Consider the following 23,332-nt stretch of genomic DNA (forward strand, 5'->3'; position numbering starts at 1 on the left):
TTCTTCATCACTGTCTATCTTAGGTATTTATATAGCCCCCATTACTGAAGAGGCTGAGAACTTGACAGTTTTTAATGTATTTATTCTCACAACACCCTTCTGAGGTATGGAAGTGCTATTCTTTATTTTACGTATAGAGTACGCAGGCACACAGAGGCTGGGTGACTTGCCCAATGTCAGAAAGGAAGTCTGTGGCAGAGCAGGGTCTTGAACACATCTCTGATGAGGGCCATTTCCATTAGACCATGTTTCCAGGGACTTCACTTCCCCTCTGTAAAAGATTCTGATACAACCATTGATTCCAACCAAATTTCTGAAGTTCATTCTGCATTTGCAGTTGCCTTTAGTTTGCAGTCCAGTGCTCTTGCACTTTCTCACACATCCTATGGAGTATTTTATAGATGAAGTTATTGTGTTGACTAAACCCTGGATATTCACCAACTTTTATTTATCACGGCAGATTCATTTCATAGGGCTAAGCCCAGACCTGATCTTGGTTTCTCTACAAACTGAGAGGAAACAGCACCCTTCCTTAGCAATTCTAATACAGTTATGTCAGTCAATGTCACTGTACTTGAAATCTCCCATGAACAGTGTTTTAGCCCTTTTTTATAAGCCTTTCTTTTCTGCATTGCTTCCTGACATGCTTTCTTATCCTGCCCGCAAGGTGCATAGCAGTTTCCTGTGATTTTTCTTTAATCATTTCTATCTTTCTCTTAAATCCAAATGGACTTGACTGAGGAAGTCAAACAGTGGGTGTAATTCTTGCTTCAGACATTATGTCCTCCCTCATATCACCATGTGCCACCTTCTCATATTAAGTCTGACCTTGCTTTAGACTGTTACATTAAGATATCAGCCAGCCAGGCCTCACAATGCCATTTCACATTGTGTTCAGATTGCTTGTTTGCCTCTAATAACACAGATTGGCATAAAATGCAAATTTTTCATCTTAATAATTCCCGTCCACTAAATATTTCCTGATTTTTTTTTAAAGTCTTTGGGCTTTTTGGATTTTGTGGGTAAATGCACAGACTCATATCCATTTACAAATCAATCTTCAACTGCATGCTCTCTCTCAAAGGCCTTTGGGCAAATAATATTGCTTTCTAGAATATCTCCATCTATCCATTTATCTATTGCACCCTAGGTGAATTTAATTGTTGCTCCCTGCTGCTGATTTGACTAGGTTATACAACCATGTTCTGCACACCATAGAGTAATATGTTTAATAATCATGGAAGATAAAAATCAAGGGTATTATATGAAAACAAGAATGCTAGTGTCAAAACAACAGACTCTGCTTTCATAATGCTTTGACTGCTTAATTTAGTTGCTTGATTTTTTCCCAGTTATTAAAATTCATTCTCTAAATATTTCTGCCTTGACGAAATCCTCTTGTTCTGGCCATTAGGTTATAAAAGCAATTGAAGAAGGCTATCGTTTGCCAGCACCCATGGATTGCCCAGCAGGCCTTCATCAGCTCATGCTGGACTGTTGGCAAAAGGAACGTGGTGAAAGGCCAAAGTTTGAGCAGATAGTTGGTATTTTGGACAAAATGATTCGGAACCCAAACAGTTTGAAAACCCCTCTTGGAACCTGCAGCAGGTAAGAAAACTGCCAGTGAGGATTTATAATTCTCTGAATATATATTGACTCTGAATGTGTTCTGATTAGCTGCTGGCTCCAGCTCCGTCCAGCTGCTCATTCTGCTACTCTCTTTTTTTCCTTCCCTTTTTGTTCCTTCTCTCCCCATTTCTCCCCTACATGTCATTCAGTAAAAATAAAATCCACACAAAAATGACTTAACTAAAACAAAAATACCAAATAAAAGAAAAAAAAATCTTGCCACTAAAATTCATCCTGTTGGCAAACCATCACTCTGTTCACTCTGCTTGTATGTTCTATCCCATTTCTGCCTCTCTTCTCCCTCCCCTTGTATGTCTTGTCTATTGAGACTATAAATTCCTCAGGGCAGGGACCATCGTTGTCTCTGTGGTTGCATGACGGGGTCCTGGCCTCTATGCACTGCTGCAATAAAAATAATAGTAGTAATACAGTTAAGCTTGGAAGAATTTGATTTTTATCGGTAAACTTCAATTTCACTGTGCTCACACGCAAACCGATGACAAAATATTTCCATCAGTAATAATCAATGTTTACAAATGCAAAATGAGAAAAAGGCAGCTTGAGAACTTAATTAGAGTTTGATTTAAGGATATTTATTTTGACATGTGATGTTGACAATTTTTGTTTCAGTGGCTAAAAAGCTTTAACTTTTTGAATCTCAATGTCAGCTGTCATTAAATAATTATTGTCTGATCCTACCATTGTCTGAGCCCCTCCCCCCCCCAATTTCCCAGAACTGTGAAAATGTAATCAATAAAAATAAAAAAATGCTTAAAAATAAACATTGATATTTTCTGTCAAAATTATAAAAAAGAATCAAATTCTGCCAAGCTTAAATACAATGTCTATATAGCCATCCTTTTTATACTGTGCTACAAAGTGAACTCTCCTTTTTACCCTCATGACTATTTTTAATTCCATTCAGCCATTTCATCATGAATTCCTTGGTCTGACTTCAATGTTTTTTTCTTATGACTTGCCTGTTCCCATGAGTTACTCAGTCACAGTTATCTTGTGTCAGGAGACCTGTGTTCAGTTCCCAGCTCTGGCACTGACCTCATGTGTGACCTCAGGAAAGTCACTGCAACTTTCTCTCTTTATGTTTCCCTCAATCCTTTCTCTGTTTTATCTATCTGAATCACAAGCAATTTGGGGAAGGGACTCTGTCTTTTATGATGTGCTTGTACAGTACCCAGGACACTGATCTTCTTTGGTGCTACTATAATACACATAATTATGGCTGTTGATTAATCAGTTAACTCATGCGATTAACTCAAAAAAATTAATCATGATTTAAAGAATTAATCACAATTAATTGCAGTTTAATAGCACTGTTAAACAATAGACTGCCAATTGAAATGTATTAAATATTGTGGATGTTTTTCTACATTTTCATATATATAGTATTCTGCGTTGTAATTGAAATCAAAGTGTATGTTATTTTTTATTACAAATATTTGCACTGTAAAAATGATAAGCAAAAGAAATAGTATTTTTCAATTCACCTCATACAAGTACTGTAGTGCAATCTATTTGTCGTGAAAGTGTAATTTACAAATGTAGATTTTTTTGTTACATAACTGCACTCAAAAACAAAACAATGTAAAACTTCAGAGCCTACAAGTCCACTCAGTCCTACTTCTTGTTCAGCCAATCGCTAAGACAAACAAGTTTGTTTACATTTACAGGATATATTGCTGCCCGCTTCTTATTTACAATGTCACCAGAAAGGGAGAACAGGCATTTGCATGGCACTTTTGTATCCGGCATTTTAAGGTGTTTACGTGCCAGATATTCTAAACATTCGTATGCCCCTTCATGCTTCGCCACCATTCCAGAGGATATGCTTCCATGCTGATGATGCTCGTTAAAAAATAATTCGTTAATTAAATTTGTGACTGAAATCCTTGGGGGAGAATTGTATGTCTCCTGTTCTGTTTCACCCGCATTCTGCCATATATTTCATGTTATAGCTAGTTCTGGGGGAATTCTGCACCAAAAAAACTGCAGCAGAAAATTAAAAATTCTGTGCATGATATTATAAAATTCTGCATATTTTATTTTTCAAAATAACACAATATAATCACTCTGGTTTCAATTATTTTGGTAATTTATTTAAACTACTATAAAATGGATGGAGAATTGAGGTGGGGAGCATTGGAGAAAATTCCCAAACCCCCTTGCCTAACAGTAATGTAACTAGGTTTAACCCTTTATTTCTAGTTATTAGTCAACAAATATATGCAGCCACATGCTCGGTGTTACATCATAGCCAGTTGAAGACCAAGTGAGGGCTGGGGAATCAAACTCACAATTTAGTCCAAAAATTTAGACCAATTCTGATCACTAAAGCATCATAAGCATTTATAAGGCCATACCATCCTTTACAATAGTCTGGCAATGTAAAGGAGCTTTAAAACTTTTATACCTATTTTACTCCTGGGGGAATTCACAAAGAGAATGGGAACAATTCACTAAGCAAGCAGGCTGCTATATTCTGCCCCACCTGAGGGGATAATGCCTGTCCCACACCTACCTCCTCAGAAATACCCCGAAGCCCTGCCCCTGCACACGAAGCGTGCTACAGTAGTGAGCGAGAGGAACAGAGTGTCTCTCTCTCACACACACGACTGCGGTGATTTATGTCTCTATTGGCTGCTCCGGTGCCTGAACCAACCTGCCTCCGCTGCCGGAAAAGGGTGTGTGACCGCTCTTGCGGCTTCTCTTTGCTTCCCCGTCAGAAGTCATTTTTCTGGGAGGAAGAAAAGAAATCTGCGGGGGGCATGAATTCTGCACACACGCAGTGATGCAGAATTCCTTCAGGAGTAAAAATTTTAAGAACACTTTCACTGCAGATTTGACAAAACACAAAGAAGTTACCAATGTGAGATTTCTAAAGATAGTACAGCACTAAACCCCAGGTTTAAGAATCTAAATTGCCTTTCAAAATCTGAGAGGGATGAGGAGTGGAGCATGCTTTCAGAAGTCTTAAAAGAGTAATACTGATGCAGAAACTACTGAACCCAAACCACCAAAAAAGAAAATCAACCTTCTGCTAATGGCATCTGACTCAGGTAATGAAAATGAACATGCGTCGGTCTGCGCTGCTTTGGATTGTTATCGAGAAGAACCCGTCATCAGCATGGACGCATGTCCCCTGGAATGGTGGTTGAAGCATGAAGGGACATTTGAAGTTTTAGCACTTCTGGCATATAAATATCTTGTAACGCTGGCAACAACAGTGCCATGAGAACACCTATTCTCACTTTCATATGACATTTTAAACAAGAAGCCAGCAGCATTATCTCCTGCAAATGTAAACAAACTTGTTTGTCTGAACAAGAAGTAAGACTGAGTGGACTTGCAGGCTCTGAAGTTTTACACTGTTTTATTTTTGAATGCAGTTTTTTTTGTTCATAATTCTACATTTGTAAGTTCAACTTTCATGATAAAGAGATTGCACTACAGTATTTGTAGTAGGTAAATTGAAAAATATTATTTCTTTTATTTTTTACAGTCCAAATACTTGTAATCAAAACCAAATATAAAGTGAGCACTGTATGCTGTGTATTCTGTGTTGTAACTGAAATCAATATATTTGAAAATGTAGAAAACATCCAAAAATATTTAAATAAATGGTATTCTATTATTGTTTAACAGTGTGATTAATTGCGATTAATTTTGTTAATCACTTGACAGCCCCACAGATAATAAAAAAAGAATGTTGATTTCCAGTTGATAACAGTAGCCCATCAGGTTGATTTCACTCTTAATGAACTTTTGTCGTGCATTACAATATATTAAGGAGAATGTTACCAAAAGCTGCAAAATACTGTTACATACGTCATTGCTAGCCATGGCAAAGCAATTAACAGAACAGGTGAAACTGAATATTTGACCCTATTATTTTCTATTCCTTAGGAATTTTTAATACCCCCACCTTCTTGACTCTAACTCTGCCAAATACTCCCTTCTGTTTAATTATTTTAGGAAACAATTTATGATACTGTTTTCTTCTGCCTAGACCAATTAGCCCTCTTCTGGACCAGAACACTCCCGATTTCACCACATTCTGCTCTGTAGGAGAATGGTTACAAGCTATTAAGATGGAAAGATATAAGGATAACTTCACAGCAGCAGGCTACAATTCTCTTGAATCAGTAGCCAGGATGACTATTGAGTAAGTTGGCACTGGTCATGTTTGACCTACATTTAGCAACCTTCTAAGGCTACATCTACACTACGGGGGGAGGGGGGGGTCGATTTAAGATACGCAAATTCAGCTACGTGAATAGCGTAGCTGAATTCGACGTATCGCAGCCGACTTACCCCGCTGTGAGGACGGCGGCAAAATCGACCTCTGTGGCTTCCCGTTGACGGCGTTTACTCCCACCTCCGCTGGTGGAATAAGAGCGTCGATTCGGGGATCGATTGTCGCGTCCCGATGGGACGCGATAAATCAATCCCCGAGAGGTCGATTTCTACCCGCCGATTCAGGCGGGTAGTGTAGACCTAGCCTAAGTAAAAGCCAAATAATATTAAGCTGCAAAGTATTAGACCCAGTACAAACTCAGTACATAGGGTGAGATTCTGTCCTTCACTGAGGCTTACTCAGCACAGGAGTGTGAGTCCAGGGAGCAGTTCAAGGCTTCTTAATTCTCTGCCCTGCACAATTAGTGTAGTTTAGAGCAGCCCAGCAGCATCTGTAACCTATTCCAGTTAGTAACAGTCATTTTAGGACTGTCTGCCAACTGAAAATTGACGGAGGATATCAGTGGAACGAGAACAACCCCCTTCTCCATCCTGGCATGTCTTTATGCTAGGGCTGAGAAGGCAAGAGGCTTAGAAGCTGCCCATGCCAGCTGAGAGCTCCCCCTAAAAGGGGGGATTCTTAGCTGCCCAGATATGGCCAGTGTTTGAATTTTGGGGCCACCTGAGCAGTACAAATGTGCCAGACTCTCAGAGAGACTGTAGCCCATTTTTTTATTTATATGAAAATCACCACCCCCACCCCCTTATCACTCCCTGCTAATGAGCATATCTCAAGGAATGGAAGATTTTGAGATTCCCCTTGTAGAATGTCCTACAGATTTTTGTGTGCTGTCTGTGTTGTGGGAGAAAGGGGTTTGCATCCCTGCAAAGGAAGTACGTAGTTAGCATGAGGCACAAAGATTTGTTGGAGGTCGAGTGTACCTCTATATTGGCTCTGCGGTCTCTTATAGGTCTTCTTGGCTTCCAGGAAGCAGAGCCCCAGGCCCTACCCATTCCACCCTCTTCCCACAGAGGCTTTGCAGGTCAGAACGTAGTGGGGATGGTGTTATGGAAGCATCTCCACCCTACCTTCCACCTAACATATGGCAGCGATAGATCCATATGCAGAGGGTTCCTACATGCATGTCTCTAAAGGGCACAATGTAGTCACAGTAACCTTCCCCTTATACAGTGACTTTATCCTGAAAGCATCCCAGTAGGAATGTTTTCCTACACTGAATTTTCTTCATAGGAACAGTTACACATGATAAATGATGCAAAATAATCTCGTCTCACTCCCAAAACTAGGGAAACGTACATTTCTGATGAAAAGATTGAGTAGTGTTTTAAGCATGATTCACAGTATTGATACGAGGCTCCAGTATAGCTTTGGTATATTCAAACATGGGTTCCCAGAGTACTTATCAGTTTTAAGTGACTGCTTTATCCCATATAAGTGCACTGTACATTGAATAATGAATACATTTATCTTTCCCAGTGATGTGATGAGTTTAGGGATCACGTTGGTTGGTCATCAAAAGAAAATTATGAGCAGCATTCAGACTATGAGAGCACAAATGCTACATTTACATGGCACTGGCATCCAAGTGTGATAGATATTTCTCCCTTATGAGGGAGGTGACAGACTGAGAGAACAGCACTGGCCTTCAGTATACATGAAGTGCTGCTAGAAGACACTTGATCTCCTGGGTCCTTCCTGCAGTGAAGAGAAGATCTACAAGAAGCACCTACAGACTTGAACTCCTAAGTGCCACCAGAGGTTACTAAAAGGGAATTGGGATCCACCACTGATGGCAAGGAAAACAGCAGTGACAATAAACAAAGTACTACCTGAAACACAAACAAACACCTTGAGTTCTCTAACCTCCTTTTTATCTAATAGACTTTTTAAAATGTACATAAAGAATTTAAAAAAGAATATATTTGTCAGATAAAATCATGATATTATTGTTAAATTCAGCAAAATATTTTCCTTAAATCTTGATTTAAGAATCTTTTTTTAATCATTTGTGTTTATTCTTCATAAAGACCTTCTTTTAGTATGATGTTTATATCTCTGGACCTTTCTAGGGCTAATTCTATGACACATTACTACACTGGGTACCTCTGAAAGGTTACTAGAATTTTTAGAAATGTAAGAAGCATGACTGAGCAACATATATCTGTCCAAACATTGGTATCCCTTTTTATGCCATTTTATTCTGTTAAATCAACACTGTATTGACATGGTTTGCTAACTGGCAGGGAGTCAAGAAAATGCAAGTTGCTACGAGCTCTGATATTTTTTAAAGAATTTTTTAAGGTTAAACATATATTATCTTTTAAAGAAAAAAAGGAAAAAAAAGCAATAATGACCCCTAAGTAGTTCTAGGCACTTTTAACAAATTGTTTGCAAGATGATTTTAATGGACTAGATTTAAGGTGAGATTTTCTAAGGAGTAGATCCATAAGTGTAAACCTACTGAGGTATTTTATGGAGTGGATGATAATAGGAGTGCCTCAGAAGTCAGGTGCAGTTCTCCAGTGTTACCTAACTATTTTAATCTGAGCACATTACATTTTTTTCAATGCTCTGCATTAGCAAATCTGAGCGAAATGGCTGGCATATATTTTATATGCATTTCAGTTGAGTGCAGTCCAGCTGTGAGAATAAGGATTTACCTTTTATATTAGAACTGTAGAGCATGAGGCAAGGGGCAGTTCAGAATTTTCACATTTTTTACTAGCTTTCATTGCTCTCACACAAACACCATACACACACACACATTCATTTGGGAACTCGAGCGCAAAAGTACTTGCTCAGTTAAAAACTTTTACACCATTTTTATTTATATATGTACCTTATTTTACTAAAACATTAAAGTACCATAAGCAATAAGGAAGTGTGGCTACAGATATGGCAGGAATGTATACACATCAGAGAGAGATGCTTTCAGAAATTATGAAAATCGTGAACTACCCCTTCAGTAAAATGCTGAACTTCCAAAGAGAATTGGGCTGCTTCTGTTGATTTTGATAGAGAACGATCCCAGGGATCAGTCATAATTGGTCTTGTTTGATAATGTGGGCATCCACAAAAAAACTGTAAATGTTCCTTTGTAAAACTTGTAAATTTAATTTATACTGTCTTGTTTTGTACACACATTTCTGTGTAGTGAGCTCTGAATACATTGAAAATGCACTATATTTTTCTATTTTACTTGCAGAGCATCACAAAAGAACATGTATTTTCAGTGCTACATAATGTGTTTTCCCACATTTAGGACCAAAGACAGCTACAGAAAACTCAAATGGATCATTCCTCTCCCCCCTCCCCCCTTTTTTTTATTCCTGTACAGTGTTACATTTTCCATTTTATTTATTTGTTTGATTAGAAAAATCAGTTTGATTATACCAATTTTTTTCTCCCTCTGCCTTTATTGAAGAAAATCTGTAAAAAGCTTTTAATTAGCATAATCCCGTTACATAGACACTTCCATTTGTAATCTTTGTAATAGACTGTAAATATATTTTTGGAACTATAACACAATGTTCACAAGGATTATTTTTCAGTGTCCATATATGATCGTTCATGCAATTCACAACACTTTGCAGTCATGTTGAGAAGCATACTTTATGGCCTGGTTTGGCCATAAGAAAGAATGGCGAAAATTCTTATTTCCTATTAGATTATCAACTCAGAAGAAATGGAGTTATTTGCATACACACAAGTCAGCAAGCTTTTTTTACTGTTAATAATTTTCTAAAAAATTTTAATATTAGAAGACAAAATGCACCGCAAGCCCAATTTTCAAACTAATGCACCTAAACCATCAGGCACTTAAGTTAGCAATTGGGAATCTAACTGTAGGCAGCCAGTTTTGAAAATTTTGATACTAAATCTACAGTAAGGAACCTAGGCTGGACTTTGCAAAGGGGCCTAATGTACTCAGATGCCCACATCCCATCATATTGCAATGGAATTTGGGTGCCTAATTCCACTAGGGCCTTTTGAAAGCCCCAGTTCTAAATATACACATCTCATGGGAGATGTGGACAAACCCTCTTTAAATGGAAAATGAGGCAAACACCTGTATGCGACTGTGTTCAACAGGCACATCATATCTGAGTGCCCCCTTTGTTCTTTCACCAAGGGCCCGAAGGACATTCTCCAGCTCACTGCTGCGGCAATATGCGGCTATCAAATCTAGATACAAATTTGTAATCATTGCTACCTAGCCAAGCTGTATGAAAGAAGAAGTTCTAAATAAATGGTCTGACTTTCAAAAGTGTTGAGCCTCCTCCAGCATTCAGTCCTTGACTCAGCAAGATATAATCATGTGGTTCACTTTGTAGACCCTTCATGGGGCTTGAGCACATGCTTAACCTTAAGAAAAAATTTAAGTGCTTTACTGAATAAGGGTTAACTTAACATGTGATTAAATGCCTTGCTATATTGGGGCCTCATAGTATAGAAGCTGTAGGGTGATCAATTATTTTCCATATCAAGCCACTTACTTAAGTACCTAACTATGGATTTAGGAGTTGAACTTCAAGCACCCACTTTTGAAAATTTTGGGGTTTAGAAGCTCGATCATGCAAAGTTCAATGCTACTCCTTTTTAATAAGAGTTGAGGGCCACTCTGCACCTTTAGGAATTGCTGGGCAGCATGGAGCCATCAATGCAGGTTTGAAATGTTAACGTTAGGCAATGAAATTTTAAAATGAGGCTCATAACATTGCTTATGGCTACCTTATCTTTCCCCTTTACAGTCATAAAGCCATCTGCTTTGAATAGCTGATATAACATTGATTGTTCATCTATATATCTTGACTGCCTTAAAGTTGCTACATATTCTTATGCCTTTAGAAGGGGCAGGACAGACCTTCAAAGCACAATCAATATTCAAATACTTAGTCTATCTTTCTGTCTAGAACATTATTGCAATTAGAAGTATATGTATGCATATCCGATTTTTAACTGGCAAAGCATCAACATAATGTTGCTTTCAATTCTCTATGTTTGAAGGAGAGATGGAACAAGGTAAGGAAAACAATGGCAGTAAAAGATTCAAATCGTGTATTGAGACTCAAGCATTTGGAGAGGAATGGAAGAAAAAGTAGAAATTAAAAAAAAAAAAAAAAAAGGATTCCAGTTGGTTAGATAATGAAACAAATCACTTGGGTCAAATTCAAGCCTTGTACCCCATCCAACTATTTTGAAGTCACTGGGATTGTACAGGACATAAATCAGATTAAAATTTCTCCTTGTGTGTGCTTGACTGCTGGAAAGTTATTTCTTCCCCATGAACCAAATTTTGGTTTCATAACTAATATCTTCCAGATTGTATCAAAACACACTTGTCACTTTTTCCTTCCAACAGTGTGCAATGGATCATCTACCTGCAACTGTTAAATAAGATATTAATTCTTTTTTGCTCTAATTTTGTTGATGTTCCAGTGAAAGACCCAACTGGCCGACTGGTCAATTGCTGTTCTATAACACCTAAAATAAATTGAAATGTTCATTTACATACAATTTCACTCAAGAGGCTACATGGTCATATATGATAGTTATTGTTTGGATAAAATCATGTTTAACTGAAACTCTGACATGGCCATGTTAACAAACTCCAGGAAGGAAAAAATGCTTTGATGTATCTAAAAATGGAGCATTGTTCTTAATATCTCAATAATTCAGCTCTCTTTGTATTCTCCATTTTAAAATTAATTTTTGATATGTTTAAACTGGAGTCATTTGGCATCCACTGAGTTAGTTTAGAGACATTATTTTAAATTACATTTGCTTTTCTCCACTAATAATTCACAGAAAATAGTTTTGCAGTGTTTGGAATGTTACAAAAATTTACTTTAATGTAGGAAATGAGTTTTACTTTACAATTGTCAGGTAAGAGTTGAAATAAAGCACAATTTGCCCTTATCTTCCAAAAGGATTGATATATAGCAATATAACAGCAGTATAACAAATTATATTACTAATTTAGGGTAGATTTGTGTCATTTATGCATAGCCCATAATTAGAAGTGATGCAGAAGTACGTTGGCCCAGGGTGAGTTTCAGCAAGCATTCTACCACTTAGAAACAGAATGGATCAGATCATTGGCAGTAGGCATGGAGTATGATGCTACTGAACCAAAATAAGAGTATGTCCTTTTTTCGCTTCACTTTAAAAAAAAAAAAAGAATACTTAAAAAGTTAGAGATTAAAACCTACATTTTTTAAAGCCAACCATACCAATTCTGGAGTTTAAAATGATACAATTCTTTTCACAAATGTCTGTGGTTTTTCTATTTCAAAATTATTTATTTAAATAGAGCGTATATGGAGGGCAGGGAAGAGAACAGTTCCCTGGTCCAGGTTAGAAATCCCGGTATAAGAAATGTGTGATACAAATGCTTGCCTACAATAACTCTGAGGCTGCAGTAATACCAGCTCACGTTTCAGGTGATTGGCCCAGGAAAGTTATTGTTTTTATCAAATTTGGTAGCCACCTGAAGATGGTAGATTCTGTATTTAGGAGACAACTCAAAGTGTCTGAGCTTTGAGGTAGCACATAGGACCAGAAGGGACCTCCTCAGTCATCAAGTCCAGTCCCTTGCTATCACAGGCAACCCTGTCATAAATCCCGTATATACATTTTTCAAGCAAAAACTAGTTAGATTGTTTGCCCCCACAGCTATTGGAAGACTGTTCCAAAATCTAACTTCTCTGTTTGTTAGAAACCTTCTTTTAATTTCCAACCTAAATTTATTTGTGGCCAGATTTTACCTGTTCTTGTGCCAACATTGTACTTTATCTTAAATAGCACTCCTCCCTTCTTGCTGTTTACTCCTGTGATGTACTTATACTGAGCAGTCATATTCTTTCTCAGCCATCATTTTACTAGGCTAAACAAGCCAAGCTCTTTTAGAATCATTTTAGTTCCCGTAAAACACAAGTTCTGGGCAGCGACATGTTTTTCCCCATTATTCCCCTAAGAATCAGAAGTCTGGCCAACAGTTACTTTCAAGCAAGAATCTTTATTGCTTGCATAGTGCAACCTTCCATCTACTTAGGAATATACAGTCTTAAATTAAATTTCCCTTGAAAAACAGTGGTTTAAAGAAGGGGGTGGGAAAATAAGAGATTGGTGAAAAAATATGACCAAAAAGAGACCATAAATGTCATGAAACCCCAAATATTCCTGGGTTCTCCTGTCCTTATTGGTATGGCATTCTATATAGTGCTTTGCAGAACATGCATAATTACTGAAGCATATTACATACCAGATTAAAAGATGGAAATAAAAATACATTGTATCCTAGAGCTGAAGGGAAACAGAAAGCAAACTGGATACTTTTTGTTTGTTTGTTTGTTTTAATGAATATATTTAAAATGTGTTTGGCTGGGTGGCTTACACATGTTAAGGCAGTAATTCTCAACCAGGGAGTACATATTTGCCCAGTTTTACAATAGGGTACATAAAAAGCACTAGTGAAGTCAGTACAAACTAAAATTCCATACAGACAATGACTTGTTTATACTGCTCTATATACTATACACTGAAATGTAAGTACAATATTTATATTCCAATTGATTTATTTTATAATTATATGGTAAAAAGAGAAAGTAAGCAATTTTTCAGTAACAGTGTGTTGTGACACTTCTGTATTTTTATGTCTGATTTTTGTAAGCAAGTAGTTTTTATGTGAGGTGAAACTTGGGGGTATGCAAGACAAATCAGACTCCTTAAAGGGGTACAGTAGTCTGGAAAGGTTGAGAGCCTCTGTGTTAAGGTACAGGCTTCTATAACCTAAGAGCCACAACAGTGAATGTATGATATCCGTGAAACTGGGGATCGGCGTTTAGGACAGATAAATGGTGAGGAGGTTAAGAGTGATGGGTATTATTTGAAGTTTATGAGATTAAGAGACCTGGTAGGTTATGTGCAGTAAGATCATGAAGAGCATTAAAAATTAAAAAGGAAAAATCTTGCCCTGGGCTTGACTGGAACCAGAAAGTGAGTGCAACAATAGGGGGAAATGTGAAGATGTTTAGAATGTGTGACTCTTATGGTGTGGAGTTCTATAATGTGAAGTTTCCAAAGCTTGCAGGGAGGTCAAGAAGCATCAAGATTTATTTTTAGAGTCTCGTAGTTAATAAAATATGGCTAATAACCTTGAGTGGAGTGTTTTTAATACTATGATTTTTCTGAAGGCCAGATTGGAATTTGTCAAAGAACCTAAATTGAGACAGATGGGAAAGCAACTGGTAATACACAGCCCATTGAAGCAGACTTGAAAAAGACATGAAAGGAAACTTTTACATTAAAGGCATGAAAGTAAAATGTGAAGTATGATGATATTTCCTCTCAGAGGAATCTAGAATGGATTTCTTTGACTGGTGTAATGATCGCAGAGTTCAGCACTGATGGTATGCAAATTGGGCAAAGTGAACTCTTGATTAGACTTGATTAGACCAGGAAAGAATCCCAAGTCAAGGAAGAGTCAATCACAGTCATCATAGACAAAGTATGAAGAAGATGAGATATAGCCATGCCAAACTAACCCAGTCAGCCAAATGCATATTGGATGAAGACAAGGGAACATAATTTCTAAAACCTGAGAAGGTAAATAAAGAATGGCAAATGTAGTCATCTGCCAAACTGTCTGCGTTAAATTGAACTGAGCACCTGATTGTAGAAAGGTAAGAGTTTATAATGAATAAGAAGCAATAATTTAGGGGTCATCTAAAATAATGTGGGTAACACGGGAAAACACACCCAGTGATTAGCTCATGTTACAGCCAAAGGCCTGCCTGTGCCACTGAAATTAAAGTAGGATATCAGAGCTCTCAAATGCTTTATTCTAGTTGTGCGCCAGAGAGATACCCAGTTAGTCAACTAAATACTCAAAAAAAGAGTGGGGGGGGAGAGAGAGCACATTAAAGGAACAATTAATGCTCTGAAAAATATATTCAGATTTATAAATATACATCTGACTTTACTTAATATGTTAAAAGGCAGGGTCCCTGTCCCAAAGACCCAATCTAAGTCATAGGGCAAAATATGGCTCCTATAGAACTCAACTGGAGTTTTGCCATTGTCTTCAATGGGATCAAGATTTTGCCTGGAGAGAGGAGATCTGTAAACAGAGGAGAAGAAAGAAACACGACTATTGTAATGAGCAGCATTTTGTGCAAGGGGATATGTTACTTAGGAAACTAGTGTTTATTTAACCTAGGATTATGCTGGCTTCCACTGACTTATTGCAGGACTATCTACAGGCCATCTTTTGAGGTAAGTCTATGTGAAGGCAAGTTTCACTGGCTCAAGGCACCAAACCCCTGGTTCGACAAGAAAGTAACTACTGCCAACCAGGGACCCAGCTTCAGGGGTTAGGTCATTAGCTTACAACTTGAGAGAGCTGGGTTCAGTTCCTTGCTCTACTATTGATTGCCTGGCTGGCTTTGGGCAAGTCACTTAACTTCTCTGTGCCTCAATTCCCAGTCTGTAAAATGGGGATTGCATCACTTCCCTACCTCACAGAAGTGATATAAAAATAAATACATTAAAGATTGTGCGTTACTCAGATGGTAGGCTGATGACACCCATAGAACTATCTTAGAGAGATGTTGCCCACAAGACACAGAGATTCTGTTCATTTGTCAGCTAGATTTTGTCAATGGTGTTCGTTTGGAGCTGCTCTCCCATTGACGTTGCATGTGAAAAAGCTGCAGTGTCTGTCCGCATATACAACTGATGCAGAGAGTTGCAAATTGCACCACCGAGGAGTGAATGTTAGTCCTATGAGTTTAAATTCGAGTTCCCCTCCAAGGGAAATGACCAAGAGCATGGCCATCCAGTTGAGTATGTCCCTCCTGCTGAATCAATACTATGGGATCCCTCTAGGTCTTGGTATAATTATTGTTGGGCTCCTTTTCTCTGGATGCCAGTGCTGGTATTAATTACCCAGCAGAACCTGTGGTCTAGGGCTAGGAATAGGAACCATGGTAATGGGAAATAAAAATATTAACGCCATAGTGAGCAGCGGTATTAACTTCCATTGGGGAATTTCTGAGAGTTTGGTGTTGTGTACCATTCCTTGCCACTCCCCAGCAACTCTGAAAACACCAGACTCTGGACAAGAGGGATATTATTGCTGGGACCCCTATATTTGTCCATCATCCATTCCATGAAAACACTATGTTTGTGTGTGCCAGGGGAGGGAAGGATGGCATGGCCCTAACTAGGAACAGAAACAGTTAGTAGATTGGCAACATGAGAAGACAATGACAAGAATAGGTTGAATATTGAGTGGTTAAAACAACAATGAACTCTTAATGCAACAAGAGCCCTGATAAGATGAGATAATATGACACCTTTAGAAATAATACCCAAACCCACTCTATCTGAAAATTTTACTATTTAACACACAATCAAAACAATCTCACTACAGTTAGGGCTGAAATGAAGGAAGCAAGGGGGGGGTGGTTATTTATTTAACTTTCTTTATTGCTATTGGGGCATTTAGTGCACTGAATGAGGTAAAACACATGTTGGGATAGGCATGTGTAAGACCCATGTATCTTGAAAGGTGTGTTGTGGGGTGTGCTGATCATCATAGCAATGGTGATATATCAGCAGGTTTCGCATCTGTTGTTCTGACAGGCTCTGGTGCCATTTTTAGTTGGTGTGTCCTGGTCTGCGGGGAGTTTCTGATAAGCTTGGAGAAGTTGGGGGTTGTTTGAAGGCCAGAAAAGGGGGGTCAGTAAAGGTTATTTTCAGGTTGTGGTCTTGGGGTGACACCACCAGTGTGAGGTGATAGGTGGCAACTAGGGGTCTTTGGTCAGAGGTGGTTTTATTTCTGTAGTGAAACAGATTCTCTCTGGATAGATGGATGGCCTATTCCATGAGGTGATCTAGTTCTCTGGTGAAGTGTCCCTGTTTGTGAAGGTGATTGTAAACGTGTTGAGGTGTATATCCCAGAACTCCTTGGAGCATATTCTGTGGCATTTGAGTGCCTGATTGAAGATAACAGATTTCTTGGTGTATTCAGGGTGGTTACTGGATCTTCAGAAAGTCATGGAAGATGGGAGAGATTCCAGAGGACTGGAAAAGGGCAAATATTGTGCCAATCTATAAAAAGGGAAATAAGGGCAACTCAGGGAATTAACCACTCAACTTAACTTCAGTACCCGGAAAGATAATGGAGCAAATAATTAAGCAATCAATTTGCAAACACCTGGAAGATAATAAGGTGATAAGTAACAGTCAGCATGGATTTGTCAAGAGCAAATATGTCAAACCAACCTGATAGCTTTCTTTGACAGGGTAACAAGGCCTGTGGATAGGGGGGAAGTGGTAGACATAGTACATCTTGACTTTAGTAAGGCTTTTGATACTGTTTCACATGACCTTCTCATACAAAAACTAGGGAAATACAACCTAGAAGGAGCTACTATAAGGTGGGTGCATAACTAGTTGGAAAACCATTCCCAGAGAGTAATCACCAGTGGTTCACAGTCAAGCTCAAAGGCATATCAAGTGAGGTCCCGCAAGGATCAGTTCTGGGTCAGTTTCTGTTCAATATCTTCAGCAGTGATTTAAATAATGGCATAGAGAGCACACTTATAAAGTTTGCGGACAATACCAAGCTGGGAAAGGTTGCAAAGGCTTTGGACATTAGGATTAAAATTCAAAATGATCTGGACAAACTGGAAAAATGGTCAAATGCAAAGTACTCCACTTCGAAAGGAATAATCAGTTGCGCACATACAAAATGGGAAATGACTGCCTAGGAAAGAGTACTTCGGAAAGGGATCTGGGGTCATAGTAGATCACAAGCTAAATATGAGTCAACAGTGTAATACTGTTGCAAAAAAAGCAAACACCATTCTGGGATGTATTAGCAGGAGTATTGTAAGCGAGACACAAGAAGTAATTTTTTTTATTCTACTCTGCACTGATTAGGCCTCAATTGGAATATTTTATCCAATTCTGGGTGCCACATTTCAGTAAAGATGTGGACAAATTCAAGAAAGTCCAGAGAAAAACAACAAAAATGATTAAAAGTCTAGAAAACATGACCTATGAGGAAAGATTGAAAAAAATGGGTTTGTTTAGTCTGGAAAAGAGAAGACTGAGAGGGGACATGATAATAGTTTTCAAGTACATAAAAGGTTGTTACAAGGAGGCGGGAGAAAAATTGTTCTTGTAAACTGCCGAGGATAGGACAAGACGCAATGGGCTTAAATTGCAGCAAAGGAGGTTTAGGTTGGACATTAGGAAAAACTTCCTAACTGTCAGAGTAGTTAAGCACTGGAATAAATGGTCTAGGGAGGTTGTGGAATCTCCATCATTGGGGATTTTTAAGAGCAGGTTAGACAAACACCTGTCAGGGATGGTCTAGATAATACTTATACCTGCCATGAGTGCACAGGACTGCACTAGATGACCTCTTGAGTGCCTTACAATTCTATGATTTTATGAGGTTAAGGCAGCCAGACATCAGGGTCCAGCTGCCCAAGAAAAGTGTCAGACACAGAGAGTGTGCCTGAGAGATCCAGAGGTAAGAACAATGACCACACACTGCCCAAGCCCAAGGGGTTATAAGCACTTGGGATCGAGCACTTGTGTCTGTGCAGAGAGGTGGACTGAGCCAGGCTGGAAAAAATGACATCTATTTAATCCATTTTGAGACCACAGCACCACCAGATAATTAAAAAAATCAAAATGCATATAAAATATTTATGCCTGTTAGACATTAAGGATAGGATTTTCAAAATGCCCTCAGCACTGAAAATCCAACTACAAAGGACTTTCAGAATTCCCTCAAGGTGTTCCAGAATTCATGGAGTCAGGAGACTTAGCTTCAGCAGTCACTTCCAGAGCAGCTTAAGACTCATTAATTTTTCCCTTGATACATATTTTTATACTACCATAATCAAAAAGCTCAACCTAAACATGTTTTGCAAGTGACTTAGTTTTTCACTGTGCCTCAGAAGTATATAAGATACTCTGAATTTTTAGGGAGTTTCTTAATTACATTTCCCTGCCAAGAAAAAAGGAAGTTGATCTTCTTTGCCCAGTTCATCAGGGATCTGTTCAGAACTGGCAAAAGACTATTGTGTATGGAGTGTATAAATTAGAAGAATTCTTCAGCATCACTTGGACTCGTAGCTTATTTCCCCTTTGGTTGCTCTGCTAGTACAGCATGGACTCAAGAAATGTAGTTTCCAAACTTCCCTCTGTTAGTGTAACTTCAAGGTGATCATGTGTGATATAACAGCTCTGCCATGGGGATATGTCTGCACCCAGATAAAATACAGTTTTAATTGTGTAAGTATGGGGTCATTAAAGAGGGTCTTTCTCACAGAAAGAAACTTTTCCATATATGACTGAACAAATACATCTACTTTCTCACTTGTTTTAATTCCTGCCCCTCCACCCCTCAAATTTGCTTATAATCAGACTTATTTTCTTAGACAAGTTTCTGCTCTTGCAGTGAAGTCATCATTCTCTGCATGTGTTATCAGCTATTTCCAAGTAAATAGACCTTGGTGTTACAAATTCAGGAGGGGAATGAAGTATCAAACAGAAGGAGAAATGGGACCCTCAGGGACGGCAACCTTATTCAAATGCAAATATCCCCCAACAGCTGAAGACTAGAGATATATACAAGAAAAGTAATATCCTATACAGCTGTTCCCCTCGTTCATCTCTTTTGTACATCTTTACATTTCCTTTGATATTTACCTAACAATGTGGTTTCCATTTGTTTCAAAGAAATTAGTATGACTTTTTCTATTTTGCTCTGATACCTGTGGCCACCACTGTGCTATCTGGGTGCCTCATTTATCCTTATATCTGAATAAATTCATACATCAGTCATCTTTGCTAATTCAAGGAGTAACTCATTTGTCCTCAAACTAAATAGAAAGCTCTCACTGTCAGGGGCAATGTTGTGTTTATGATTTCTTTGCCACACTTTTCTCCAATTCATTCTCTATATTACCAGCATTCTAAGGGCAGGTGCAAAACAAGTAACAGAAGATGGATTTATCTTAGCTACAGCCTTCTAATGTACAATTAGTTGAAATTATGGCACCTGGGTACATAAAAGTTCTCTCTTCATCAGATCACTTCCTACGGCTGTTGCTGAACCTCAAACATGTATGGCTATTAATTCTCTTTCGAACTTCTAATGAAACATCTGCTGTCTTTTGTCCAATCTGGTGATTGAGATGTATGGCATGTTATAGAATATTAATAATGTTCTTTTCTTTTCTTGAATGAAGATCTTCCCTTTGATTCACACCGTTAAATAATCTTCTAATCTGTGAGCCAGAATGACAACCAATACTTTGGAAACAATCCTAAGCATATTGGTTGGGCTGATGAAGGGGGAAGTGGAGGACATTCCTTTGCTGGTTTATTTTTCTTTAGTATTAGTGTTACATTGGCTTGTCTCAAAGTCTGTAATAAATTGCTTTTCTCTCAGGAATTTGCAAATAATTTAGTTAGGGGATTGCTAACCATATGTATGTTTTTTTTATTTTATTATTAAATCCTGGCCTGAATCCATCATTCTTTGAGCTATATTGTTTTAAAGATATTTGGCTGGCCTGTCACTAGAAGCAGAATATAATCAGCTTCTTTTCTTGGTTTTTGTTTCTTTTGGCAACGTAAGCCGTTTAAAAAGTTCTTAGAATGTCTGATATAATGTAATGATGAGACAAGTCAGTCGGTTAAGGTTTTTGATAGTACTCTTCAGTGATACTGTGCGTTTCTGATCACATCGTCAGGAAAATTGAGATGCTGCCCTTTTGGAAAATATGCACTGCTAAATGCCAATAGTGTGTGTATTTTAAAGTGTGATCTAGTCTAGTTACTACACAGTAAATAGAAACCTTTCCCCATTTTTTTTATGAAATACATGTTTGAAAAACATTCCTAACCTCATAGATATCCTTCACTTCAAATATTCAAAGAGTCATTAAAGCCTAACACAAGATACACATCAGAAATCCTTACAATATACTAATGTTAGGGTCAATTATTTGGGGATCTTTGGTTTCTATCAATATTTATCCAGTGAATCAATGAGAACTTTTAATGAAATTTTGGTTTATTTATCAAATTTGGCGAGTGGCAATATATACACGGAATGGCAGAAAGAATGTAATTTGCCTCTACTTCTTCCTGATATCAGCGTTCTGTCAGGCTGCCAGTTTCATATCATTTACTATTTGTTTGACAGCACCCAAAAACATGCCAGGTGCATTGCAAAACATGCACAAAGATGCATTTCCCAAGGAGTTGACAGTCTAAATAGAGATAACATGATTCCAGAAGATGACGGCAAAGAGAGCAGCTAAGGGGCAGCAGAACAAGAGTTACAAACATAAGTTCATGAGCTTTCTTTGGAGGCTCAGTGAATGTCTGGGTGTGTGTTTCAAGCATATAAGTTATGTACTAAAGGGGATGATTGAGATCAACAGGCAAGCAGAAGAAGGGTGTGAAGGGAGGAACAGAAAGTTGGGAAATAAATGGTTGGCAATTAAAGATGAGGGAGGAGATGAGGAAAAGAAGGATGGGGAGGAGCACAGAGGACAAGGAGGATCAGATTCGCAGCTGGGGGAAGAATGTGGTAAATATTGATGAGTGGTGGAGAAGTGAGACCACACAATTGACCAACCAGTCATTGTGAAATATGCTAAGAGTCAAAGCAGAAGTTTGAAGATGATTCCATTAGGACGACAAAGGTGTGATCTCCTGCTGATGACAGAGAGAAAAGATGCAATGAACTGGGTTTTTAAGGCTGTCACTGGAACTCATTCCACTTAGTTACTCCCTTCACGTTGGCTGAGAATTGGGAGGGAAAGGGGAGGCTGCTAGATTAGTGTTCCCAGGCAGCTCCCACATGAACTGATGGGCAGAAAGCTGGACTCTGAGTAACAAGGATTCATGCCCTGCTGCTACTACTGCTAGCAAACATGTAGGTGACATTTGACTTATTTTAGTCATGCAAACAGTGTAAGTGAAGTCACTGGGATTAGTAGCAAATAGAGCTGGCTGGAAAACAGAATCTGCTCTGAGGAAGATTCTAACATTTCAAAATGTCCTTTCATTCCAAATCAGAATGAAAAGATGAAATTTTGAAACATACTGTGAAATTTGCTGCAATTCTGAAATATTTCATTTTGGAAACACCAAAATGACCTTATTGAAACATTTTGTTTATATATTGAAATGTTTTGATTTGATGATGATTTGACTGGGGTGAGTTTGTTGTCTGTCTGTTGTGTGCTTGCTGCTTGTCTATGGTATATACTGTGGTCTGTTTGGGGGGATGTGTGCTGAGCCTAGCAGCCTTCTAGGCAAGGCTGAGAGCTTCTTAATGAGGCTTTGATCCTTAACCCCTTTAAGAACCATTAACTCTTAACCAAGGGGTGGGGGCTACTCAGGGAGAATAGGGGTTTAAAAAGCCACTTCCTAAGCAACCAGAGGAGCTAGCAAACAGGGGAGTTTAGAGTGGGAACATGAGAGCTAGGTACACTTATTAAACGTTCTCTAAACATAGGCCAATAACCACTCCCCGCGCTCCCCCCCCCAACAAAAAAAGCAGAGGAGTACAAAAGAATTCTGGCAGAAGTCCAGCAGCAGCAGCAGCGAGGACTATCCAGTTTATTGCACTCAATGCAGCATGCATTATTACCCGCCTTGTGGGCAGGTGGTGTATGTGTGCATTTGGTGCAAGGAGTTCATGGCCCTCAGAGACCAAGTACAGGCTCCTGAGACCACAGTGCTGAACTGGAGGAGCTAAGGAGACAGAGGTACATAGGTGAGACTTTCTGGGACAATGAGCAGTCCCACCCCCAGTTTTTCAGTGCCAGTGCTATTGAGGAGGATGAAAGTCTCAGGGAAGGAGAACTCCAAACTGGAGCAGAGGGAAATGATCCCATAGTTGGGACCCTCCTTCCAGATGATGTCATGGTATCCTCTGACACTGAGGATACCTCTATGAAGAAGGGAATCCTTGATATTAGGAAGACATGGGTAATAATAATAGTAATAGAAACACACATAGTTGGGTTTATGTTATCTGAGAGAACTGCACTGTGAATTGCCTACTGGGTGCAAAGGTTGCAGACCTCTCAAGACATCTAGACAGACTTAGAATCATAGAATCATAGAATATCAGAGTTGGAAGGGACCTCAAGAGGTCATCTAGTCCAACCCCCTGCTCAAAGCAGGACCAATTCCCAGCTAAATCATCCCAGCCAGGGCTTTGTCAAGCCGGGCCTTAAAAACCTCCAAGGAAGGAGACTCCACCACCTCCCTAGGTAACGCATTCCAGTGTTTCACCACCCTCCTAGTGAAATAGTTTTTCCTGATATCCAACCTGGACCTCCCCCACTGCAACTTGAGACCATTGCTCCTTGTTCTGTC

The 23,332-nt window shown here is 38.7% G+C and overlaps 1 protein-coding gene and 1 long non-coding RNA gene across 3 annotated transcripts in view; one reads left to right on the forward strand and one right to left on the reverse strand.

The window, feature by feature from the left end:
• The window catches only part of EPHA7 (EPH receptor A7), a 188,287-nt gene extending 178,636 nt beyond the window's left edge, over nucleotides 1-9,651 (forward strand). For both annotated transcript variants that reach the window (XM_034766018.1, XM_034766020.1), the window contains exons 15-17: nucleotides 1,415-1,608; nucleotides 5,654-5,809; nucleotides 7,379-9,651. In XM_034766018.1, coding sequence (XP_034621909.1) covers nucleotides 1,415-1,608; nucleotides 5,654-5,809; nucleotides 7,379-7,493 — 465 coding nt within the window. In that variant the 3' untranslated portion in view covers nucleotides 7,494-9,651. The remainder of the gene's footprint in view (nucleotides 1-1,414; nucleotides 1,609-5,653; nucleotides 5,810-7,378) is intronic.
• Nucleotides 1-23,332, reverse strand: part of LOC117875097 — a 58,567-nt gene that overhangs the window by 14,399 nt on the left and 20,836 nt on the right. The gene's annotated exons all lie outside the window — the stretch shown is intronic.

Source organism: Trachemys scripta, chromosome 3 (assembly GCF_013100865.1).
Source record: "Trachemys scripta elegans isolate TJP31775 chromosome 3, CAS_Tse_1.0, whole genome shotgun sequence".
In the NCBI taxonomy this organism is placed as follows: Eukaryota; Metazoa; Chordata; order Testudines; family Emydidae; genus Trachemys; species Trachemys scripta.